The sequence below is a fragment of the Schistocerca cancellata genome, chromosome 4 (genome assembly GCF_023864275.1).
Source record: "Schistocerca cancellata isolate TAMUIC-IGC-003103 chromosome 4, iqSchCanc2.1, whole genome shotgun sequence".
NCBI lineage: Eukaryota > Metazoa > Arthropoda > Insecta > Orthoptera > Acrididae > Schistocerca > Schistocerca cancellata.
Window position 1 is genome coordinate 65,584,278 of NC_064629.1, and position 27,730 is coordinate 65,612,007.

General features: G+C 44.4%; 1 protein-coding gene across 1 annotated transcript in view; it reads right to left on the bottom strand.

Moving 5' to 3' along the window:
- Window positions 1-27,730, bottom strand: part of LOC126183342 (uncharacterized) — a 907,422-nt gene that overhangs the window by 251,221 nt on the left and 628,471 nt on the right. The window contains exon 5 of the mRNA XM_049925224.1: window positions 14,635-14,668. Coding sequence (XP_049781181.1) covers window positions 14,635-14,668 — 34 coding nt within the window. The remainder of the gene's footprint in view (window positions 1-14,634; window positions 14,669-27,730) is intronic.

Here is a 27,730-nt window from a genome sequence, read left to right on the forward strand (position 1 = left end):
ATCCTACGGTCTTGGCGTGCATCCGTGCGTCGCTGCGGTCCGGTCCCAGGTCGACGGGCACGTGCACCTTCCGCCGACCACTGGCGACAACATCGATGTACTGTGGAGACCTCACGCCCCACGTGTTGAGCAATTCGGCGGTACGTCCACCCGGCCTCCCCCATGCCCACTATATGCCCTCGCTCAAAGTCCGTCAACTGCACATACGGTTCACGTCCACGCTGTCGCGGCATGCTACCAGTGTTAAAGACTGCGATGGAGCTCCGTATGCCACGGCAAACTGGCTGACACTGACGGCGGCGGTGCACAAATGCTGCGCAGCCAGCGCCATTCGACGGCCAACACCGCGGTTCCTGGTGTGTCCGCTGTGCCGTGCGTGTGATCATTGCTTGTACAGCCCTCTCGCAGTGTCCGGAGCAAGTATGGTGGGTCTGACACACCGGTGTCAATGTGTTCTTTTTTCCATTTCCAGGAGTGTATTAATGGCTTGCTGTTGCACATGTACGTGGAGGTACTAAACAACCTAAACACATACTACTCTTAAGAGCTGTAATTATTAACTTGCAAACGAAGTAAATACTGATGTGCTGTTGTTCAGTACACTGTCCTTGGTCACCAACAAAACTGTCTGCACTTATATCACTAACACCATGTATATGGTGCACAAATACCGTGCATGTAATGCATATAGAGGAAACGTTGATAGCAAAAATCTCCAAACGATCTTGGCCGATTTACTTCGAATTTAATCGTCCGGAAGTTTGTAATCTTACGCGTTCGCAGACTAAAACTTTGCTACAGACTGTCATTAAAGCCACTATCCTCACAAATCCAGCAGCTGCAGAGATCTCTCTCATCGCTTGTAAGCAATGGTTCCAATGATCGCAACCGATCTACCCATTCATTCTACGCAACATCAGCTCTCAATAAAATTTTCGTTCGCAATAAAAACAAAGAAGTGTCAAGGTCAGAGAGAGGGGGGAAGAGGAGATGAACAGGGGGAGATGAAATGCAAATAGAGAGGAGGAAGGGGGAGATGGACAAAGAAAATAAGTGGAGGAGATGGAGTGAGAGAGGGGGACAAGGGGATGGACAGTGAGACGGGGGAGGCGGCGGATATGGACACAGAGAAAGGAGAGAAGGAGATTAGGACGTATATACAATTCCACTACACATTTAGAAATTGCGAAGCATTGCCGGTTTTTGTAGTTATAAATAAATGCATTTAGTTCTTTAATTATTCTATAGAGTTTGATGTGTTCCAGAATGTTCATCCCCTCGTTACACCGACGAGCACGACAGACACTCCTGGCGAAGAGTTTGTGATTAGTGACTACTTGGACCCACAGAAGAAGCTTACACATCTCTGCATACTGAACTAATCAATACTTTTTTCAGTGTTAACAGAACTCATTGAAATTTTACTTTTCTAGAAACAGACAGGAATAGAAGGTATCTATATTTCTTCAGTTATTGCACTATTCTTACAGTGTACCTAAACTGTTTTATATCTATTCGAGAAGTGACTTAAATTTAGTATGCAATGGCAATTTCTAGAGTGTAAACACCCACTACACTTATGCAGTTTCAGAGCCAACAAATCCTAAATTGTCTAGAGAATTTAAGAAAACTGGTGGGAACTCAGCAGTCAGCAACGGCTGGAGCACAGAATTCCTGTGGCCAGGTGCCGCCACCTCTCTTCCGCTTTTCTGATAAAAAACAAGAGGAATTGACGGAGTACTGCATACAGCTCAAGCAGAAGATTCCATCTTACAAAATCAAAGATGACTCACAGCGTTCTTTCTTTTTCCTGGGGAGGTGTGCACATCTTTCGTTTTAGTGGGAATTATTCCCTCAAGTAGAGCCCCAACCCGTACTCTTTTAGGAAACCGTTCGGAAGCTAGATGAATTTTTAGAAGTGCAGAGTCATGTAGCTGCTGCTCGTTTCGAAATTTTTCGAATACGTCGTCATTGTAGTCAATATTAAAAGGAGTAGATCGCTGAACTCAAGAGTACATCTAGAAACTCTAAATTTAACTGCACTTGAGGAGTTTCTTCAAACGCTTCATGATGATGTTAATCAGGACTAAGCATTTAGAGGTGGCCCGGAGAACAATTCTACTAAAAATCTGCGAGAACTACAGGCAGTTCTCGGCTAATGGGCCTACCATAACAAATTTGATCCGAACTTAACGCCAATTGAATCGCCTCCGGCGTAAAAATGTTCCTGTCTTATGGACTGCGGAATGCGAACAATCATTAAAAAACTCGAAAAATGCATTGCTTAGTCACCCATTCCTTGTTCATTTCGATCCCCAAAAAACAGTAGTGCTAACAACTGATGCATCATGACATGAAATAGGAGCATTATCTCACAAGATCGTATTACACTTTGTCTTGCTTAGCTATGGCAAATGATACGGAATTCGATGAATCCGAAGCTGCTCGTCTTCGAATTGATCGATCTGATTCGCAAGCACTGCAAGATTTTCCCACTGATTTTCGGTAGATTTCACAACCTACGAAATAGGATCGATCACCGTGGCTGATCAAGTATTAGATTCGGATGGGCTGGCCTCATAATCCGGAATCAGTTTCAGATGCAGTAGTCCGCAAATACATTGCGCAACGTAACAGCCTTTTTTCGGAATGGTATGATTTTTATTACTCACTGCTAATGAAGAAACGTGAGTTACGGTTCCCAAATCGCTGAAGCAACATGTTTTGCAATTATTACCTAGAGAACATAGAGGACATTGGGCAATTATGAGAATTAAGCAGCAAGCGCAAGCATTGTACATGGTTCTAGCCTGAGGAGCAGATAGTTGAGATGACTGCCCACTGTCAAGCATGCGCGGAAGACCACACAGGCCCGCACCAGGAATTTATTCAGTTGGCCTCGACCTGATGATCGTTGGCAACTCACCGACATTGATTTTGATTGTCTTTTCTGGAACTGGTTGATTATCATTGTTGCATACAGCTGAGTTACATTTCTCATTCCGATGAATTCGATAACTAACGCTAACACTATAAAAGCACTCGCTTCTGTCTTTTTTAGGAAGATTTGTCACAAGCTATCGTTTCTGACAATGGTCCACAGTTTTCTACGTTGGAATTCCAACAATTTTGCCAAAATACTGGGATTTATCACATCCCAACGCCACCATTCTCCCTTCAGTTGAATGGTGAAGCTGAACATATCGTTTGCATTTTCAAGGCTCAGCTGACCAAACTTCGTGCTTCGGACTCGAGGGAAAATACCTCGCTGTTGTTTCTCAGCACCTGTCGCCCTCTGCCTTTTCACGACGCTTCGCCAGTGGAATTATTACATTGTAGTCGTCACCACACACGCCCGAGATTCAAGTAACAATGAACTAACTAAAATGATTAGATAATAGTAACGGTAAAAACATGTAGTTACATGTTTATAAGAGATGTTGGAAGTGGTGGCCATGGGTATCCGGGAATCGGTGACTTCGCGCGATACGCTCTGCTGCATTTATTTTACTCTCGACTACCTGATTCAGACACGGACTTCACAAAGAGTTTCCACACAAAGGATTAAGTTTTCTATCACTGCTTTAAAAAGCATCACAACTGGCAATCCGACATCGTCAGTCAGACGACTGGCCGAACTCCTACTTTCGTGGCAAAACAGGCACCCACCGACGGTAGCAGATTCAACTACACTCGTGTTCAGAAAAAAACAGAACAAAATGGCTCTGAGCACTATAGGACTTAACTTCTAAGGTTATCAGTCGCCTAGAACTTAGAACTAATTAAACCTAACTAACCTAAGGACATCACACACATCCATGCCCGAGGCAGGATTCGAACCTGCGACCGTAGCGGTCGCGCGGTTCCAGACTGTAGCGCCTTTAACCGCTTGGCCACCACGGCCGGCTAGAACACGATGAAATGGGTCAGGTGGCACCACCCAGATCATCCGAATGGCACTGCACGACACATCTGCGTCCCCCTCGGCTCCGGTGCAACAGTGGAACACAGTCAAGGGTGTGGATCCGTCGTCGTTTATTGTGGCATGGGTTACATGCGCGACGTTCACATCTCCGCCTACCTTCGACGAATCTGCAGAAACATGCTAGATGACCGTGGTATATGAAACGACGTCACTAAGGACGGGAATCACACCAGATAGTGCTTTAGGACGAATCAAGGTTCTGTTTGTCTGAAAATGATGGTCCCGTTTTGGTTCGTCGCAGACAGGGGTAGCGGCATCACAGAGATTGCATTCGCACGAGACATATAGCCCCAACTCGAAACCTTATGTTGTGGGGTGCTATTGGGTGCAACAAGAAGTCACAGTTGGTGCGTGTTCAGGGCACGGTCACCACTGTGACCTACGTGAATGACATCCTTTGACCCGTTGGAACCAGGTGAAAGCAGCATGGATGGCTACACCACAGTACGCCATTCGCGCCTTATACGCGTGGATGCCATTACGCATTGATCAAGTAATCACGGCCCATGGCGGACCCCGCAATATACAAGGCAACAGACACATGCTGAACCGAGGTGACTTAAATGACAATCATTTCTGCAGAACATACTAATGCACATGTCCTGTGAATACAAACGTCCTAGCTCTAGTTGTTCTAGCTGATCTATTTTTTCTGAACAAGATTGTATGTTTCCGTGATTACTGTGATCCGATCCTGCCGCAGGTTTTCATGTTCCAGAAACACTACCTGCATGGCAGACTTATGTCCTCGAGCAGCCCTTGCCGTTTCCTGACGTTTGGGCTCATGGGTCTTTAGGTGACTACCATAGACGTAGACCTCTGCTGGTGTTGCCTACGCAGCGACGTCGGTCACGGACATGGCGCCTGCAGCAGCCATACAGAGTTCGGCGTCCACAACAGCGCCATTGCTGCACTCATCTGTGACGTTGGGGGCATCCTACCTTCGGTTTCCTGGCGTATGTTCCGGTGATTCGCAAGGCGAACGTCGGGACGCTGGTTAGCTGGCGAACTCTACCGTCGCCCTGCAACCAACTCCAACAGCAGCACCACGGCACCACGGCACAGATGTCCCCCCCCCCCCCCCCCGCCCCACCCACGTCGTCGCGATCCCTGACACTATGCGACGACGGTGCGCAATTTGAGGGGGGGGGGGAGGAGGAAAGCATTATCGACGGTGTCTTTGTCGACCATTCATGGCGTCTCGCGAGCCGCTCCGTACTCATCTTCGCAGAATAGCCATTTTGATCCGCGAGCCGCTGCTATAGAGGGCTCGCCATACGCCGGCAGGTGGCGCTACACACTCTACCAGAGGACGTCGAATCCTTATCACCTCACCGCACTTCGTGTTCCGACTCAGATAGTCCTAGGATAATCTTCAGACTATCCTCAGATTACTGCCAGGTCTCGCTGAGCGTATGGAGACAATGTAGTGAGAGCGCAGTGAGAACTTTGCGAACCGAGCACGACGCAATTGTTACTCCGATTGCTAATGACTGTTTCAAGCTAGTACAAAAGAGAGAGAGAGAGAGAGACTGCAGAGAGACTGCTTGATTCTAAGTTACGTATGATTTCTCTTTGATTCTAAGTTATGTATGATTTATGCTGCATGTATTGTAACAACATACATTTATGTTTTAACCATTCTATTGTTCCAGAGTGCTTATCCAACTCGTTACACCGATGGATCCAATAGTCACTCTCACCACACCTACACTGAGAACACTTCCACACGTAATATAACATAGACGCAGAACTGCTGATCTAGTTACTTAGCAATTGTAGATGCTCTCTGCTAGACTGCTGACTATGCCACTGAGCTGCGAACGCAATGCTTTATAGCTGGCGACATTTTGATACTTCTTACGGCTCTGGACTGAACATCACGACATGATTTTATTAGGTCTGCAATGGTACGAATGATGCGGCAGTCTTCTCGCGTCACTTTAGAGAGTGCATCCTTATGCTATGGTTCAAAAAGATGTTAAGAGTTCTACTACACTCGTAATTATAAGTATTCTTTACTGTTATGAGCAGATCTGTAGACCCCATAATGGGACTGGGCATAATACGGCGGGTTCAGAGTTCAGTCACGATCCATGGCAGTTGACCCTGTTGATAGCAATCTTCACTGTATCGAGGTATACTAGGACACTGTTGACACGATAGTGCGTTAAAGCGCAGTGCTTGCCCGAGCTCGGAGAAAGTGTGTGCCACGCGTAAAGCACACATGATCTGACCGCTGATATCGCACATCTTGCCCATTTCCACGCTCCACTGTCACGCTGATGGTCCGTGCCAAGTCTGATATCGTCTTATCTGTGGTGTTGTTTGAAGAACGAGCTGCCAAGAAAGGCTGGTTCCTCGAGACGGAAAACAAGTAAGCATAGTCCCAATGACCAAAGGGTGACTTCGGCGTAGTCACGTCCTCAAGAGTTCCATAGGCCACCACTGAGGAAGGCTTGCTTACACCAGAGCGGAGTATTGCTCAGCCAGTCTGTAATCACCTCCGAATACATTAGTATCCTGTCTCTTCAGCCAGCAGTGTAATAGTTGTATTAGACAGACTATGCAGCAAAGTTTATGAAATATCGTACTTTGAGAGAAGAGACTATTGTCTGGTACGGTATCTGTGGTGTCACCGCCAGACACCACACTTGCTAGGTGGTAGCTTTAAATCGGCCGCGGTCCATTAGTACATGTCGGACCCGCGTGTCGCTACTGTCAGTAATTGCAGACCGAGCGCCACCACACGGCAGGTCTAGAGAGACGTACTAGCACTCGCCCCAGTTGTACGACGACTTTGCTAGCGACTACACTGACGAAGCCTTTCTCTCATTAGCCGAGAGATAGTTAGAATAGCCTTCAGCTAAGTCAATGGCTACAACCTAGCAAGGCGCCATTAGCATTACATTGCATGTATCTAAAGAGTCTCACTTGTATCATCAAGAATGCTGTATACAAATGATGGATTAAAGTTAAGTATTCCAGCAGCTACGTACTTTTCTTTATAGCATTCATTACGTATCCTGTTCCAGACCTCACGCCAGTCAGCGTTAGATTATAGCGTGCATTTCGGCCTCCTCTAACTACAAGGTGTTGGCACATCTGCCAACACATCAGTATCAAGTGATGCGCTAGTGTTCAGTGACACTAACAAACATACAATGAGGTGACTAAAGCCATGGGAGAGCGATATGGGCATATACAGGCGGCGATGGTGTCGCGTACACAAGGTATAAAAGGGCAGTGCATTGGCGGAGGTGTAGTTTGTACTCAGGTGATTCATGTGAAGTGGTTCGCGACGTGATTCTGGCCGCACGACGGGAATTAACAGACTCAACGCGGAATGACGGGACGTTTCACTTCGGAAATCGTTTAGGAATTCAATATTCCACGATCCACAGTGTCAAGAGTGTGCCGAGGTTGCCACATTTCAGGCGTTACTTTTCACCACGGACAACTCAGTGGCCGACTTCACGACCGAGAGCAGCGGCGTTTGCATAGAGTTGTCAGTGCTAGCAGACAAGCAACACTGCCTGAAATAACAGCAGAAATCAATGTGGGGCTTTCAGTGTTAGTCCATTTTGTATTTTATATCCTTACAAAATATAATTTGCATTTTATAAGTAATGAAAATTGGCTGACCGCGTAACTTCTTTGCTTGTATATAAACAAAGCAATTACTTTTGATGCAAGTACAGTTTACATGTACAGACATAAAAAATCTATTTTATAAACGTTGCTTTTTGACCTCAATAGAACGTTCATCATCATGATCTAAGGCAAGAGCGTCTTGTAATTACTGATAAATGCGAAGGTTGTTTACAAATAACAGTATCATATTTTATGTAAGCTCGATGAGGTATCGAAGCGTTGTTTGATATGTTTCAATTTTGCATTTTGTTTCTTAATTATACCTTCTTTATCTTTGAGTAAATTGTGTTTTCTGGGGCTATATGATAAATTTGTGTAGTTATTTTATTTTTACTACAACACCCATCTATTTCAAATTACAAATCAACAAATTTTGAAAAAAAACTTCAATTAAATACTGACAATTTCAATGTTGCTGTAAATACTGCTTATTTTCAAGTAACAGACAGGAGGATAACTATGCAGAACAAAATGTTCCGTAGATTATATGGTCCTTGATATATCCTCACTCAGTTTCTAGCTGCTTCATTGATTCCGGTTTCCAGGGAAATCTAGTAAGACACGGCCTGTATACGCATACAAAGTGCTCGAAATGAGGTGACGCCCTATAGGTATGCAATACACCAAACATGCAGCTGATGCGACCAAAGGTACCGTAGTCTATGCTTACTTTTGACAGTTCACGGTAGCCTACTGTGGCTTTACAATTCTAACTTTTTTCAAACTTAAGTATTTCGTCTTGTTCATGTAATAATAAAGTGATCTAATATTCTTTATGTGTTATGGTATCAACTCGGTCTCCTCCAGAAGTAAATCTAAGAACCCACCACTGTGCTGACGAATGTTATTTCGCCTGGTACATTATTCACGTGACATGTCGAACAATTTCATTCACCGTAGTGACAAGAGCACTCTCTCTCCACTATACAGCAGCTATCTGTAATTCCATTGCTCATGAGTGTACACACTTACAAGGCAGCATGCTGGCAATTTACGGGTATGTACCTAACTATCTACTTTTAATCAGTTCATATAAGGTTCAGGAAAAGATATTGAGGCTAAATAACTTCTGTCTGCATCCAAATACACCTTTTTTATCTCTGACATTTCATTTCTATGGGTGGATTGTCAAGGCGCTTTACTGCTGTGCATTTCTTTCCTTTTTTGTACCAAGTTAGATTCAGTAGACAGAATTTCAGCTCCTGTAATGTTGTAGTTTTTAATATCCCATATTCAGACAGTTTTTTAACAAACATGCGAAATAATCAGTGAATAAATGCAAAATGGTTCAAATGGCTCTGAGCACTATGCCACTTATCTTCTGAGGTCATCAGTCACCTAGAACTTAGAACTAATTAAACCTAACTAACCTAAGGACACCACACACATCCATGCCCGAGGCAGGATTCGAACCTGCGGCCGTAGCGGTCGCTCGGCTCCAGACTGTAGCGCACAGAACCGCACGGCCGAATAAATGCGCTGACATGTGTTGGTTAATCTTGACAACTACTGGAATGGATGTTTGTGAGAGCCTGCCCCAGTAGCTGCGGGGTTAGCGCAGCTAACAGTAGGGGACCGGGTTCTATTCCCGGCTGGTCGGATACTTTCCCTGCTTGGGGACTGGGTGTTGCGTTGTCTTTATCTTCGTGCTCTCATAAAAAATAACTAAACTCTGTCCAAACGGGCCTCGGGAGGCCCCACGGTACCGAGTGACTGGCGCGTTATCCTCAGCCGATGGGCGCCACTGGATGCGGATGTGGAGAGCACACCGCTCCCCCGGCCATTGGCAGTTCTCGTGACCGGAGCCGCTATTTCTCAATGTGGCCTCACAAGGGCTGAGTGCAGCCCACTTCTCCACAGATGCGGACGATCACCCACCAAAGCCCGACGCCACTTAACTGACGGGAACCGGTGTTACCACTGCGGGAAGGCCGTTGGGCTGTACCGTCGTAACCGACACGACTATGGCCTGTATACAGTCACATGACAAAGTCTACGCCTATGTAACTTCGTACCGGGGAACTGCTTGTCCCTAATGACGAAACACGCTGTTGTGTCTTCCACTGATGATATGGCTGTATGGGCAGGTCCCGAAAGCCAGTTAAAGAAAAGATAAATAAATCTGTAAGACGGTCGCACGCGCGCGCGCGTGCGTGTGTGTGTGTGTGTGTGTGTGTGTGTGTGTGTGTGTGTGTGTACGCAGCACAAAATGCCAATTAATTTATTTTCTGCAATGAATGCGAAGTTATCGCAATTTATTATCCCGTAAGCCACCAGTACTAGTGTATGAAAACACAGAAAAAAATGTTAAATTACTGGTTCTACATCCTCAAAGTTCGGAATTATTCGAACTGGAAAAGACGTTTTAACAAGTTTACAATATGGTTTCCTAGTTTAAGTTTCTGTCAATATGTGAAACTATGAACTTACAGGTTTCTACCCTGATTATTACGTATTCTTGGTACACCACATTTATCAGAAGCGGATAAGTTTTGTCTATACTGCAGTATATAGGGAACATTTTTTCAAAGTTTCAAGCTAAGAAATTTGTGTGACACCGGTTAATAACTATAACGAAGGCGTAATTTACTGTTCGCTCAGCATCCGTTTTTATGACTTGCGTAGCAACAATATTTGTCTCATCGGCATCAATAATAATTATGGCTATTGATTCAAATAAAAGGTTGAAATGGAAATCCTCAAATGTCAAAATGTTAGGTGAGTTTTAAATGAACACATGAAATTCCCGTTTTCTCCGTCTGTTAAATTAAGTTTCATTTACGCGTATGTTAGGTTACTATAATAACACCAATTTTATTATTCATTTAAAAATGTAACGTTTCCGCTTGTAATTTTAAAAAAGTAATGATTTCTTCACGTTAAATAGGAAACACTTCCCTCTGTTCCACAAAACACATGTTCTGCCAAGCACTGACGAATAAATCAATTAACGTTACTGCTTTCTTTTGTAAACCCCCTGTATACGTATAACTAATATCTCTGTAGCTCTCACTTCGTTTTACTTGTGGTTGCGAAAGTCAGTTGTTACCTGAGAATACGAAAACCAGTTTCTGATGAAATATGTAACATGAAGTTGCAGATCAGGAAAATGTTTCTTTTTTTATATTCAAATCGCGATCGTTAACATAGACCAACATCATGAGCAGGTCAATTATTAAACATTATAAAAGTGTTTGACAATCCACTCACCGCCGTGGAATATCTGATCGACGGCAGTAGAGTTTTTAAATGCGGATTAAAAATTTCTTCACCTTGACTGCTCCTTATATTCTGCAGGTATATTTGAACGCAAGTAAACAGTCGATTACGAACCTATAAATGGTCAGCACGTAGACATATAAGGATAGATTTTGTAAATAAGTGTGTGCAATGTTCAACGTAATAACATTTATCGTGAAACTGATCTTGGAACATGTCACGATTTAACACTGATTGTCGAAGTTCCTTCAATAAATCTTCCAGAGTGAAACGTCCTCTTCCGTCACAAGGCATAACCGAGACTCTCTTGTTAAATAAAGCGTTTCCGTGTGTCTTAGTGGTACAGAGGCTCGGCTTGTTGGTTCCGACGCTCAAGTCCCGTGCTTGATTGCCGGTGACCGGCTCCAACTTTTCTGTTGGGGAAAGAGACGGAGCGATGCACCCTCAGCCTCGTGCGGCCAGCTGGTTCAATAAGTAAGTGGTTACGAAACTTGCCGATGTTGCGTAAAGTAGAAAGGCTTTCCCTTAGCTACGTGCTACATGACATATTTATTTACCCGGCAGGTCATACTTTCAGTTATGAATTCATTACAGCACCTCGTGATAACGGAGTTCTGGGGGACCATTGTGCGAGGATGGGACACTGGAGAGTCTTGTAACACGTGCTATCTGGGGAGTCTTTCTAATGTCTCTCTTATTCTTTTCCGCCAGTCAAACAATACTTTGAACATTCGCACCGTTCCTCTTTGTAAACTACCTGTGTCTCCATCTCGTTAGACATGGCATGGGTCCCATACACCTGAACACTATCCAGGTATGCGCCGTGCAATTATTTGTTAACAATTTCTATTGTAGACAAACTGAAGTTCCCTGTATACTAGCAACGAATCATAACTCGCCATTTGCTTTACCCACAACTGAGCCTACATGACCGTTCAACTTCTTATCTCTATACATTGTTACGACCACGTATCTGTATGACATGACTAATGCTGATCATATTATAGTTAAACGATATAATGCATTCGAATTTCGTGAACTGCATAACTTTGCATTTCTCTGTATTAAGAGTTACTTGCTAGTCTTAGACCGTTGCTGATGTTTTGTCGCTATCTAACTGGATATTGCTGCAAGTTTTAATTACAGCCATAGCCAACTAAGTCATGTAGCAACAGTTTCCCACGATAAATACTGTTGTTGCAAGGAAACAGGGTACGTGTCAGCAATGGAAAAAGAGACATCGTATGTGTAATGCGAAACGCGCATACGGTAGGTTGCACGAGAACCTCAGCACTGGATGTTACTACAATGATTCGTCGGTTGCAAATTTAGTGAACGCGAGAGTCATTTTGATTTAGTATCGTATCTTTAACTATCAAAAGTCGGAGTGAGGATCATGTTGTTAATCAATATCTGATTACCACCTATTAGTGGACATTAATACGGAATGTCTGGTTCCAAGCGCCTTAGGTTTCGAATCCACCCCAGACGGCATGGAACACGATGACCGTTAGAGGTCTGTGCAGCAGGAGCGCCGTAAGCCGTGGCTGCGCGCGCCGCTGGTCACTGTGGAGCACGCTCTTCTCAACCCGTCGCTTAATGCTTTGTTGGTGGTCTTAGTGTCTTGCTCGGTTGTCTGTCGTCGTGCTTGTCCTTCCATTCACGTTCGTCCGTCTTCTTTGTTCGCGGGCCGCTCCCTTTGGGTCCCGTCGCGTTTTCGTTAGCGGCCACACCGCAACCGTTCCTGTCGCGGTTACAACAGAATCTGTGCACCCTTTGCCTTTATGACGGTTTGAACTTCACTGGGGACACTTTCAATGAGGTATCTGAATGTCTGCGGAGGAATAACTGCCCATTCTTCAGGATGGAAACCGTACAAAGTAGTGATGTTGGACTCTGGGTCTGGAACGAAGTCGACGTTCTGGATCATCCCGAAGGTACTTCATTCGGGGCTCTGGGCAGGCCAGTCAATTTCAGAAATATTATTGTCCACAAACGGTTCCATTACAGATACTGCAGTATGACAAGGTGCTGCAGTACGCAGTGCTGAAATGTTTCATATCCCTCCATATTTAACATTTCTTTAAGCGCAATAAGGGGACCACAATCTAATCACGGAAAACACCTCCATTCCGTAACACCAACTCCTCCGTTCTTCACTGTTGGTGCTATACACGATGGCAGGTAAAGTTCTCCAGGTATTCAAACCCAAACCCTTTCACTGGATTGCTACAGCATATACGATGATTCATCACCCCAAATCACTCGTTTACTGTCATTCACTGTCCAATGTTGCCGCTCCTTACTGGTAGCATTCTGGAACTCACGAGTGATTCCTTCTGCTCATATCTCACAACCACCCTCCGCAATGCTCGACGGTCCTTTTCCGTCAGCACATGAGGTCTGTCTGACATCGGTTTAACTGTGGTCGTTCCTTCGCATTTCCATTTCACAGTCGCACCACCAACAGCCGACTTGGGCAGCTTTAGAAGGCTCTAAATGTCTCTGATGGATTTGCTACGCTGGTCCGAGGTCGAAGTCCCCGAGCTCTCCTGACCGATCACTTCTGCTGCTACTGCTTCTGTAGTGACAGCACAATGCTCCCCTCCTTCTTTTATATAGGTGGATACGTCTCTCGCAACTTCTAGTGGTCAATTCCCCATTACGTAGGCGTGTTCGGATACTTTTGATCAGATAGTGTACATATTTATTACTGTAGCAAGGAACCGATTCGTGTCCGTATGTTTTAAATCGTTATCTACTCGATATACTATACAGACCATATGTACGTGTAAGTGCCAATGTACATGTGTCGGTTACTTGCTGGATTTTTGGTCTGAACAGAAGAGGCTACGTTTCGCACGAAAATTGTTTTCTAAAGTTGACATGATTTCAGATAAAAGTTTTTTTCATTCTGAAGATATGTCGTAATAAGTGCAAGACATTTACAGATTAGGTTACTCAACGTAACGAAATATCCATTCTGTCACTACAAACGGAAGAACTTATCGAAATTTGCTATATAAATACAGTATCAAAATTTATAGCGTACCCTATTTTATTGGAGGAAATAATGGTGGAGCTGTCTAAGATGAGATAGAAGTGTTCTTAGCAGACTAATGCTTTCTGGGAATTCTTTCACGAGTTATGAAATTTGATGCTACATTTCAGATGTTTTGTCTCATGTCTCTTGTTTTTTCGTTTGAGCCTTTGATATAATGCACAGGTTTTATTACAACACAATCTGCGTGGACTCAGTCGAGTGTTCTTTCTCCCACGAGAGCTGCCTAATGTCTGTATCAATTTATGGGCCAGAAAAAATTTTTCCTATGCACTGACAGACAAGTGAATGAGTGCAATTTCTTTAACTTCGTATCATTCATTTCACAAGCAAGTCAAATATACCATGGCTCCTGATCACAGTAATATTTTGTCTCGGTCTGTTGTTGTTAATCAGATATTAATCTAGTACGTCACTTTTCTTGAACTTTGGGAGTAATTACATCAAGAATTTTTGACTTAGTGATTTATCAGGGCCGGTTTTTAAATTATTTTCGAGTTTTATTGTGCATCTAAGAGTACAACACACTTAGAATTAGAGTTTGTGTAATAGTAGACAATACTTTGGGAATGTAATAATATCCAATGTTGTTTTATCTACAGTGCAATCCACCGGCTGGTAAAACTGTTTCAGAGTGAGACCAGGTGAGCTGCATTACTAAATACATCAAGATTTTTTGTTCTTCATTATGAGATAATTAAACTGATCTACTCACCGTAGGTCATTGAGCACCGGAAGGAGTTTGAGACCTGCAACAGAAAGTTGTTTGTTACGGGAGTTCAGCACATCCACAAACAGTCCATACACGAAGAAAAAGGTAAATCTTTAGACTCGTTAAACCTTAATTTATCCACTAACGGAAGTAAGTGTGCTATTACAACACTTGGGACGAAAAGGCCTTTGTCGCAGCCAGATTAAGGGTCATGATAAAATGAAATGTACTGTTAGTAACATGAAATTATATTTGTTGTTATGTGTATACTTTCATGCATTCTTGATAAAGGTGTTTTCATTTTGAAGTGTTTCACGAGACTGCTATTATGACTGCTGCTTGAATGCGGATTATATGTGACATAGTTTGATGAAGACGCCAGACGGATTAAAAGATTAAAAGTAAAACACTAACGCTGAAGTGGAGAAAATGCTGAAAGATCACATAGTTCGACTGACAGAAAGAAAAAAGGTGCATATCGTCCCATCGTCGATTACCGGCTGCTGATCCAATCATCAAAAATATGTATACCTATTGCTAAGGTCGAGACTGATAAGACAGACCTGGAAAAAACTGCTTTCGTAACATCTTAGGGCCTATGTAAGTTCAAAGTTATTCCATTTGACCTGTGAGATGCTTCAGCCACGTTAGAACGCTTGTTGAAAATCTGCTTAATCGTTTTAATTCAACAAAGTGTCATTGTTATCTTATTGACATTATTATTTTCTCAAAGAGAAATGTTTGATCAACAAGGAGAGGGAGGAGTGACAACTCGCAAAAAACCATGGGTCACCTGGGCCGTGTGACAATACCTTGTAAGGGCCCCTTGCCATGGTTACGGTGAAGTCCTAAACGGTAGCGAAGGCAGAAATGAAGATCATTGGTACAGCTTCCTTAAGTCCTTCGAAATATTACGGAAAAAGTGTAGACACGAGGATTGCTTCTTATTGAAATGACTAAATTAGTCCCAAAAATATTTCTGCATCAGAAGCATTTTACTAACCACAGTGCCGCAGTGGTATTTGCCAATAAATACTTCAAAAATTGCGAGAAATAGGAAATGTAATTGTATTCAGTTAACATAAATGTACTACCTACTCTAGGTCCAACATCGTCGAACATTTTGTTAAACTGAAAGTCAAATCTCTTAAGATATTATTAGGACAAATGTTCTACTTTGACAGTTCGCTTACGAGAGCTGGCACACTTTGAAGACTGGTGACCATAACACAACTCTTTCACAAACTGTATTTAAGATTCAAAGCATAGTAAATTTGATAAAACTGTTGACATGTTCAGCACGAATAAACAGCACGTAATGTCGCTGCTCAAAAGCAGTCTAGAAATATACCATATGCTCGTCTCGAGAATTAAGATTTATTAATAGTTAGTTTCTATGTACGCTGGTATAAAGATTATTAGAGTCGTGGGTTTTTGAAGACTTAGGATGCGACTGTGCACATCGCTGTGTAATGAAAAGCTTCAGTTTGAACATGGGTGACGACGATCCTAAATTGGGAATCGGCTCCTACCTGTCATACGGTATTGCTGGCTGGGAGGCTCCCAGCGGTAGGTTCATCCGATTGGGAAAGTTTCCTTTCTTCCTGCACAACTGCAACTTTCTTTCGCGAAGTGTATGAGTTGCGTCTTGAAAATTTGTAAATATCTATGAAGTTCTGACTGTGACGACTGAGTGTACAGTTACAGAGTCGTGTTCGTGTTGTTGATGACGATGAGAGGCAGAAGAGAAAGGGTGAAAACCGGTGCCTACACATAACCTATTAATCGCGAAGAACGCGGCCCAGTTAATCTCTCTATCCGACTTATGGCTCACCGTCAATAGTATCTTATGCATCCACTCCATCAGGCACTACAGGGAGGTGTGGAATTTCATGCAGACCACTGGTGTAAAATTTGTCTGTCACTTTCTTCCCGCCGCAAACTCTCTTCGCATTGCCGTCCAAATACTGGCGACGAAAATTTTACCAGGTTTCGAACCAGCTACCAGCGATAACAGCACTACGATACAAGTGTGCATTAGCAACGTCTGATATTGATACAGATATTCAATTTCCTATCCTCTCGATTACGAGAGAACCTTTTACTGGCGCTTCACTTCGATTCGGGAAGTTTAAATGAAAAAGGAAGCAGGATCAGAACGATTGTGGATTTTAGTAGACAAATTCTTGAGATTAATATGTAATTTACAAAATCGTCGGTTTTGAAGAACCTAGACTCAGTCGAAATTAGTGGTCTTAGAAATAACCAGAAATGAACCGCACATTTCTCTAGTGCATTTGTTCACCGTTACGCAAATTCAGTAGCTGTATAATTTCTAGTAATTTCGAGATCTGAGATTATTTCCTCTTCACACACTTTTGAATGGTAAGAAATGAAGAATCTTACGTACTATTCCTAGAGTAAACGACAGGATTATTTTCATTTAATTACTGCACACAAAATTCTTGGTTTCTTCACGGAGTCACCATGATGTATACCTGGCGAATATCAGATGTAAAAGGGCTCAGTGATAACGACGCAGAGTGTCGTTTAAAGCTGAGTTATTATTCGAATATCATGCGCCAAGAAAAGCGACAAAATTTTGTCTGAGGCCGAACTGATGTGAAACTCGATGGTTCGACTTAGTTTTCAGTTATACAAGGTGGTCAGAAACAGTCTGAGAAGCTAAATGTTTCGTCAGCGATTACTTAATTTCCGTCATTTCCGCCAGCAGCACCAACACTGCTCAAGATACACAATGTTCTTGTAACATCTCCATCTGATGATGAACTTGCAGTGGCTCGTAAACATGTTCATGGCTGAATAAATCGTAAAAAAGCTACTGGTTGCATATTTAATACCAGATAAACGCCAATTTAAATCACAGTCACAGTTCGTCATCCACAATGGATATAATGAAATGAACTAGTAAATGTTCAGATATCGACAGTTATCGAGTTAATAACTGACTGCTTCATTTTACTTCAAGAACTGGTGCAGCGGAATTTGTGAAGAGATGGTGACGGCACATTTACTAGTCGCAATCTCATGTTTTTGCTCGTAGAACGTGGCAGTTAGAACGAGACAGTGTGGTCACAAAGAATCTGTAACCTGATGCAAAAGTTGTTAGCAGTGGAGTGACAGCTGAGTAATGAAGACGAGCGGGGCGTGTGATTCAGCGTAGCGCGTTCATTAACTCATGCCCGTTTAGCTGCGTGTCAGAGGCTACACTGTTCACCCTTCAGAAACGCCCCGCTGTTTCACAGTGGCCGCATTGTTAACTCCGCAGAAGACTTATGTTTTTTGCTGTAAGTGTGCTTGCTCCAGTGTCCAGGCTCAGATCACATGAAATGTTCACCAAGTTGACATAATTTCTACATCAGCAGCGTTTTACGTTGGGTTTGTGGAGGGGTATTATATGTAAGTTATAGCATATGCATGGGGAAAAAATTACTGTGCAGAGGCAGTCACGTTAAAAGTATAAAATTTTATTCTTGTATGAATATTGACTTACTATTGAAAAGGAATTCCGCCTTATGCAAGACACGTTTGTAGTTTTTTTATTTTTCACCCAGACATGTTTCAGCACATTTTGTAGCATCTTCAGTGGGTTTATTTGTTTATTTTCCTTGTGCAAAATTGTTGTTGCATGTTAACCTTTAAAGAAACTTTCGGTACAAAATATTTTCATTTGTAAAATGAGTGATTATTGTCAAATATTTTACGTTGGTTTGCATACAATAAATAGCAGAGAGACGTATCGACGAGTTGAGGCAAGCTATGTTGTTTATTTATATGTCTAAAGTTTCCAGTTTTGTAGTACATTTGCAAATAAAGTGGATGTATGCGTTTGTTTACGTACCTCACATGAAGCTATTGGCTTTGAGCACTATGGGACTTGACCGAGTGAGGTGGCGCAGTGGTTAGCACACTGGACTCGCATTCGGGAGGACGACGGCCCAATCCCGTCTCCGGCCATCCTCATTTAGGTTTTCCGTGATTTCCCTAAATCGCTTCAGGCAAATGCCGGGATGGTTCCTTTGAAAGGGCACGGCCGAATTCCTTCCCCATCCTTCCCTCACCCGAGCTTGCGCTCCGTCTCTAATGACCTCGTTGTCGACGGGACGTTAAACACTAATCTCCTCCTCCTCCTCCTCCTCCACTATGGGACTTAACATCTGAGGTCATTTAGAACTACTTAAACCTAACCTAACCTAAGGACATCAGACACATCCATGCACGAAGCAGGATTGGAACCTGCGGCCGTAGCGGTCGCGCGGTTCCAGACTGAAGCGCCTAGAACTGCTCGGCCACACCGGCCGGCTGAAACTATTGGATGTTTATGCTAGTATCTTTACGTTTGCTATGCAATCTACAACTTGTCGTCTGCAAACGGCAAAACTATTTTATTTTCATGTTTATCATGTAGTTCCGTCCGAGGATCACTATATATGGTGTTATTTATCGTGTTACTTACGGTTTTTGATGTTGTGGTGTTTCTACTTCGTTTGTGTCTAGGTATCACGCTTATTTTTTCGCTTTAGTCGCTACACACGCATTTTCAAAGATTTCTTCTCCAAGCAGAGAGTTTTCGCCGCCAATACGTGATGTTGTGGCTGTGTAGTGTTCATTTGTTTCGTGGCACGTTAGTCTGGGATGTGGCACGCGGATTTGAAGTGTTGTTGATGTCTGTGGTGTTTAGTTCGTGTGTGTGTGTGTGTGTGTGTGTGTGTGTATATACATGACAGGGAGAGGGGGGTGGGAAGGGAGAAAGGGAGCGAGAGGGAGAGGGAGAGAGGGAGACAGAGAGGGAGACAGAGGGAGACAGAGAGAGAGAGAGAGAGAGAGAGAGAGAGAGAGAGAGAGAGAGAGAGGGAGAGAGGGAGGGAGAGAGGGAGAGAGAGAGAGGGAGAGAGAGAGAGAGAGAGGGAGAGAGAGAGAGAGAGTTGTGGATAGCCATGTGGAGTCAGTGGTGTACTGTTTGGAGAGAAAAGAATTTAATTTTACAGGCCGATCATATTCAGTCTTGGGGTGGGTGTTATTTATATAGTTCTTGTGTTGTCGCAAAGAGGGTTTTATTGCAAAGTAATGTGTAGTCGTTTAGTACTTTCTTTCCTTGAGCTATTCAGTTTTGTATATAATAGTTTTCTCCTAGTGTTAATTTTCGGTAAAGGCTGTTACTACGAGGCGTGTTTTTTTAAGTAAGTACCGTTTTGAAATTAAAAGAAGACGTGCTAAGATATCTCAATAATTTTATTTTTACATGAAAGCCTGTACCTTAATCTACTTTTCTACATAATTTCCGTCAATATTGAGGCACTTGTCATAACATTGTACCAGTTTTTTAATACCCTCCTCATAGAAGTCTGCCGCCTGACTTGTTAACCACTGCATCACCACTGTTTTGACTTCGTCATCGTCTTGAAGACGCTGACCGCCCAGGTGTTTCTTCAAGTGCAGGAACAGATGGTAGTCACTGGGCGCAAGATCGGGGCTGTACGGAGGATGATCCAGAGTTTGCCATCAAAAAGGTGTGATGAGATCTTTGGTCTGATTCCCCACATGTGGGCGACCATTGTCTTGCAGCAAAACGATGCCCTTGCTCAACTTCCATGGACTGTTGCTTTGATTCTGGTGTGACGTAGGCCACCCATGTTTCATCGCCCGTAACAATTTGGCTTAAGAAATCATGACTGTCGTTGTAGTGCCGCTCAAGGAAAGTCAATGCACTGTCTAAACGTTTGGTTTTGTGCACATCCGTCAACATTTTCGGTACCCAACGTGAGCACCATTTTCGGTAATTCAAGTGCTCGGTCACAATGCCATACAAAACACTACGAGAAACATTAGGAAAGTCATCCCGCAAGGAGGAAATCGTAAAGCGTCTGTTTTGTCTCACCTTATTGCTATCATTAACGACCGAAGGACGCCCACTCCGTTGTTCATAATGCACATTTGTGCGGCCATCTTTAAATGCTCTCACCCACTTTCTTACCATTCCATCACTCATAATGTTCTCTCCGTAAACTGCACAGATCTCACAATGAATATCGATCGCTTTTAGGCCGCTTTAGCACTAAGAAATCTTATAACAGCCCGTACTTCACAGTCGGCGGGACTCACGATTATCGGAGGCATCTTAAACACTCAGTACAAAACGTAGACAAGGAAGAATCAGACTGTTGGGGTTGGGTTGTTTCAGGGAGGAGATCAGACGGCGAGGTCATCGGTCTCATCGGATTAGGGAAGGACGGGGAAGGAAGTCAGCCGTGCCATTTCAAAGGAACCATCCCGGCATTTGCCTAGAGCGATTTAGGGAAATCACGGAAAACCTAAATCAGGATGGCCGGACGCGGGATTGAACCATCGTCCTCCCGAATCAGACTGTAATGGCGTCAGTGCGTAGATTAAGGTACAGGCTTTAATGTCAAAATAAAATTATTGAGATATCTTGGCACGCCTTTTTTTTAATTTCAAAACGGTACTTACTTAAAAAACACGCCTCGTAGTTTTAAGGATTTTTAAGTTGGTTTGTATGGTTGTTGGGTGGTGATTCCGTGCTGTTGGGCGATCTACAAATATTGAGGGTGAGCTATTGCTTTTCAGTGCTCTGAAATGTTCTGTATGCCTGGTTATAAAATTCCTGTATGTTCGACCCACATATACGGGCTAACAGCAGTTACGAGTTAGTTGGTATGTATCAGATTGGCTATATTTATCAGTGTTGGTGGTATTCCCTCCAAGTCTGTTCTGTATTGTGTTGCCGGCCAGAGTGGCCGAGCGGTTCTAGGCGCTTTAGTCTGGAACCGCGCGACCGCTACGGTCGCAGGTTCGAATCCTGCCTCGGGTATGGATGTGTGATGTCCTTAGGTTAGTTAGGTTTAAGTAGTTCTAAGTTCTAGGGGACTCAGCAGTTAAGTCCCATAGTGCTCAGAGCCATTTGAACCATCACTCAAGATTTGTTGTTGCAACAGTGCATTTGGAGCACATGGAATGATTACATTTACAGATCAACAGTACAAGCTATTCTATGGTACTAGGTATAGGTTCAAATGGCTCTGAGCACTATGGGACTTAACTTCTAAGGTCATCAGTCCCCTAGAACTTAGAACTACTTAAACCTGACTAACCTAAGGACATCACACACATCTATGCCCGAGGCAGGATTCGAACCTGCGACCGTAGCGGTCACGCGGTTCCAGACTGTAGCGCCTTTAACCGCTTGGCCACCCCGGCCGGCTACTAGGTATAGACTCAAGCTGAAAAATCACTATTAGTACGTGACGTAGCCTCCACTGGAGGTAATGCAGGCGCTCAGTCTGGGAGCCTGTCGATCGTGCAGATGCAAATACTGTCCTGGGATAGTTATGCCACGCCCGTCCGATCTATTCACATAGTTCTGTAAGAGTTGCTGGTTGACGATTCGCACGAGTCACTTCTCGTCCCATCATGCCCCACACGTGCTTGATTAAAGACAACTCCGGAGATCTTGCTAGACAGAGAGGTTGCTGCACTTCTTGCAGAGCACGTTGTTTCACGGGCAGTGTGTGGGTGAGCGTTATCCTGTCGGAACAACACATCACCTTCTTGTTGCAAAAACGACGAAAGAATCAGTCTAACAACATTCTGCACATACCGAGCGCTGGTTAGCGTCCCCTCCATAAACACCAAAGGTGATCTAGAGTTGTGGCTCATCGCACCGCAGACCATAAGGCCTGGAGTGAAACCAGAGTGTCTTGGACGAATGCACTCTATGAGACAATGCTCACTGCGTCTGCGTCGTACCAGTAAACGACCATCACTTGCGTGCAGGCAGAATCTACTTCCACTGCTGAATACCCAGGAGCGCCACTCCATCTTCCAAGTGATCCTCTGACAGTACTAGTCAAACCGCACATGCCGATGCTGTGGTGAGAATGGAAGACGGGCTAGAGGTGTGCATGCCCATAGTTCCACTCATAATAACCAGTTTGCAACAGTTCGCGTTGACACCTCTGGATTCACAAGCCTTCTTATCTTTGCTGTGGTAGCTCTTATAATATGACGATCCTCGCGGGTGTCTGTGGATGCGTGAACGTCCAGATCCTCATCTAAGGGTGTGAGAGTGTTCACGTGCCCACTGACATCAATAACGTTGCACAACTAATGCAGCACTTCGAACATACGAGACAGGTCTTCAGAGGACCATCCCGCCAGTCGGAAGGCTGCGATTTGATCCCTTTCAAACTCGCTCAGTTGGCTGTAGGAAGCACGAGTGCATCTCCGTGACATGGTTTCCTGCTTGCTTCATTCCTTTGCACTACACTGAGCCTTCTGGCTGTGAGCAGATGGTGCTCTGGTACCTATGCCACTATGCTATCCGTTGGTGGAAGACGTTGAAACCATTATCAGTACATTTAGTATCCTCTAGGTTGCATATGCCGTCATCGGATCAAAATCGACATCTTCTTTCCAGGCGTACTAATTTTTTTTCAATTTTTTTCGGGCAGTGTATTTACCTACAATGACATAATCATGTGCGTAAACTGTTTTGCGAAGAGAATTATTACAAAGTATTTCCAGACTCAAAAAGGAAGTCCCAGTTTACTGACAAGCAGCTGTAGGCATTTGGACGGATATTTTCTGTCTTCAAATGTTTCGGTTTCAAATTATATCGCGGAATTCTGAAGTGTATACAATATAAAGGCTAAAGCAGAGCATAAGAGATTTATGCAACGGACGGGGTTTCTGCCAAAGCTTAGGAAGGAATTTTAGGGTTAATAATGCGTCGATAACTAGATCATTGGAAACGGAGCACATGCTCCAAATGGGGTAGTAAATCGGTTGTGTCCTTCTTTCGCATTTGTCTGATTTGAAATTGGGATGGCTGTTTTATGACTTCCAGTGAATGTAATTTTTATTTTTTAATTCAATTTTTTAATTTCAATTTTTAAGCTTTGAAAAGTGAGGTTATTACGAATAGATTATTATGGATTACCGCACTGAATTATTATTGTTGTGTATTTTTTCGATTTATCCGAAAATATCGGCTCTCCCACCACGCCATAAAAACAATTATATGTGGACTAAGTGTACGTATAGGATGGAAACTGGAGTTTTCGCCGGCTTCCTCTGTCATCATCGTTAGGACTTCTACAAAAAAAAAAAAAAAAAAAAAAAAAGTGAAGCAGCCAGAAGACATGGTCGAATGTCAATGTAATTTCGCATATCGGCGGGTAAGTAAATGACTGGAATTTCAGTTCTCTGTGACAGGTAGAATTGCCACCAGAGTGGATTAGTGTGCTGGTAATAAGCATCCCTCGCGTAGAGAAACAACTGAGAGAGTTGAAAACAAATAAGAGACAAAGTCAGGATGGGATCCCAGTACGGCTATTCAAACCGTACTCTACAGCACTGACCCCTTTCCTAGCTCGCATTTATCGCGAATCTCTCGCCCAGCACACAGTCCCAAGCGACTGGAAAAATTCGCAGCTGACTGCTGTACAAAAGGACAAAAGAACGGATACGCAAAATTACAGACCAGAATCCTCTAACACGTTGTCAGATCGAACATAATAACTTTCTTGAGGCCGAGAAAATTATGTCCACGAATCAGCATGGGTTTAGAAAGAATCGATCGTGCGAAACTCATCTTTCCCATTTCTCACATGATTTACTGCGATCTATGGATGGAGGGCAACAGGTAGATTATATATTTCTACATTTCCGGAGAGCTTTTCACACGGTGCCCCGCATCAGGCTATTAAAGAATGTATGTACATATGGAATAGGTTCACAGATATGTGAGAGATTTGAAGACTTCTTAAGCCAGTATATTGTCCTCGACGGCGCGCATTCATCGTAGAGAAGGCTATCATCAGGAGTGCACCAGGGAAGTGTGACAGGACCGCTATTATTCTCTGTGTACATAAATGACTTGGCGCACAGGATGGACAGCAATCTGCAGTGGCTGTGATGAACGGGAAGGTGTCGAAGATGAGTGACTGTAGGATGATACGGCCGCGCGGGATTAGCCGAGCGGTATAAGGCGCTGCAGTCATGGACTGAGCGGCTGATCCCGGCGGAGGTTCGAGTCCTTCCTCGGGCATGGGTGTCTGTGTTTGTCCTTAGGATAATTTATATTAAGTAGTGTGTAAGCTTAGGGGCTGATGACCTTAGCAGTTAAGTCCCATAAGATTTCACACACATTTGAAACATTGTTGAGGATGATACGGGATGACTTATTTCTAACTGATGTCATTAATGGCAGCTGGCTCGAAATGTAGGAAAATGTAAGTTGATAAGGATGAGTAGGAAAAACAAACACGTTCGGATAAAATACCAGCAGTGTCCTGCTCGACACGGCCGTTTAAATATCCGAGCACAACGTTAGAAAGCGATATGAAATCGAATGAGCATGTGAGGATTATGGTAGGGAAGGCGAATGGTCAACTTCGGTGTATTGGGACAATTCTTGGGAAGTGTAGTTCATCTGTTTAGGAAACCGCATATAGGATGCTAGAGCGACCTACACTCCTGGAAAAGGAAAAAAGAACACATTGACACCGGTGTGTCAGACCCACCATACTTGCTCCGGACACTGCGAGAGGGCTGTACAAGCAATGATCACACGCACGGCACAGCGGACACACCAGGAACCGCGGTGTTGGCCGTCGAATGGCGCTAGCTGCGCAGCATTTGTGCACCGCCGCCGTCAGTGTCAGCCAGTTTGCCGTGGCATACGGAGCTCCATCGCAGTCTTTAACACTGGTAGCATGCCGCGACAGCGTGGACGTGAACCGTATGTGCAGTTGACGGACTTTGAGCGAGGGCGTATAGTGGGCATGCGGGAGGCCGGGTGGACGTACCGCCGAATTGCTCAATACGTGGGGCGTGAGGTCTCCACAGTACATCGATGTTGTCGCCAGTGGTCGGCGGAAGGTGCACGTGCCCGTCGACCTGGGACCGGACCGCAGCGACGCACGGATGCACGCCAAGACCGTAGGATCCTACGCAGTGCCGTAGGGGACCGCACCGCCACTTCCCAGCAAATTAGGGACACTGTTGCTCCTGGGGTATCGGCGAGGACCATTCGCAACCGTCTCCATGAAGCTGGGCTACGGTCCCGCACACCGTTAGGCCGTCTTCCGCTCACGCCCCAACATCGTGCAGCCCGCCTCCAGTGGTGTCGCGACAGGCGTGAATGGAGGGACGAATGGAGACGTGTCGTCTTCAGCGATGAGAGTCGCTTCTGCCTTGGTGCCAATGATGGTCGTATGCGTGTTTGGCGCCGTGCAGGTGAGCGCCACAATCAGGACTGCATACGACCGAGGCACACAGGGCCAACACCCGGCGTCATGGTGTGGGGAGCGATCTCCTACACTGGCCGTACACCACTGGTGATCGTCGAGGGGACACTGAATAGTGCACGGTACATCCAAACCGTCATCGAACCCATCGTTCTACCATTCCTAGACCGGCAAGGGAACTTGCTGTTCCAACAGGACAATGCACGTCCGCATGTATCCCGTGCCACCCAACGTGCTCTAGAAGGTGTAAGTCAACTACCCTGGCCAGCAAGATCTCCGGATCTGTCCCCCATTGAGCATGTTTGGGACTGGATGAAGCGTCGTCTCACGCGGTCTGCACGTCCAGCACGAACGCTGGTCCAACTGAGGCGCCAGGTGGAAATGGCATGGCAAGCCGTTCCACAGGACTACATCCAGCATCTCTACGATCGTCTCCATGGGAGAATAGCAGCCTGCATTGCTGCGAAAGGTGGATATACACTGTACTAGTGCCGACATTGTGCATGCTCTGTTGCCTGTGTCTATGTGCCTGTGGTTCTGTCAGTGTGATCATGTGATGTATCTGACCCCAGGAATGTGTCAATAAAGTTTCCCCTTCCTGGGACAATGAATTCACGGTGTTCTTATTTCAATTTCCAGGAGTGTATTTTTGAGTACTGCTCGAGTGTTTGGGATCCGTACCAGGTTGGATTAATGGAAGGCATCGAAGCAATTCAGAGGCAGGCTGCTAGATTTGTTACTGGTGGGTTCGAGCAACCTGCAAGTGTTACGGACATGCTTCGAGAACTAAAATGGTAATCCCCGTACGGAAGACGGCATTGTTTTCGAGGAACACTATTGAGAAAATTTAGAGAATCAGCATTTGAAGCTGACTGCTAAACTATTCTTCTGCTTGCATCATACATTGCGCCTAAAGACAACGAAGATAATATACGAGAAATTAGGGCTCATACGGAGGCATACAGACAATCGTTTTCCATTCGCTCTATTCGCGAGTGTAACAGGAAATGAAATGACTAGTCGTGAAATAGGATATTCTGTGCTACGCGCCCTACGGTGAATTGCGGAGTGTCTATGTAGATGTAAATACGTGTCAAGTGTTGTTACCAGGCGTGGTAGGGACCATTAGAGGCGTAAACATCGTCTGATGTTATCACTGTGCAGGATACGGAGATGCTGGGTACTCACTCAAGAGAGCTGGCAGAGTTTAAAAAGGGGCGTTATTGCGAAGTTTCACTTGGCAAGCAGGGCGAATCGTGCAATATTGAGATCTGCGAGACATTCGAATGTGACAGTGGTCCGATGTTGGACTGATAAGGAACGTGCGGGCAGACAAACACGGCTTCAACTTTCCGGTCGACGACGTCTGACCACCACAAGGGAGGACAGTTGTACTGTGGACCAAACACATGGTGACCCCTTCGTATCACAAAGTAACGGACTCCCTAAACGCTGTGTGTCATCTCGCACCGTTGGTCAGAGAGTCAGCGGCAGCCGAACTAGGGAGATTTTCGTTTCATCAGACAAAATCGTACGTTTATACTTCAAGTTGAGTTCGGCAACTGCAGATTTGTCGAACTCGCGGTGTTTAATGTGGCGTAAGTGCTCTGGGCAAAGTTCTCAAATCGCAAATATAGACTGATCAATGTAACTGCTACCACATTCAACAGTAATGTTATAAATTCGAGGAACACTGAGGTCAAGTCTGTCTTTTACTGGGTGTAGCAGCTCTTTAATTGTCTTAGGTGGGCGAAAAACGGATTGAATACCTTGTCTACCTGGGACTCTGCCTGCTTTATTCGTTGTGACTC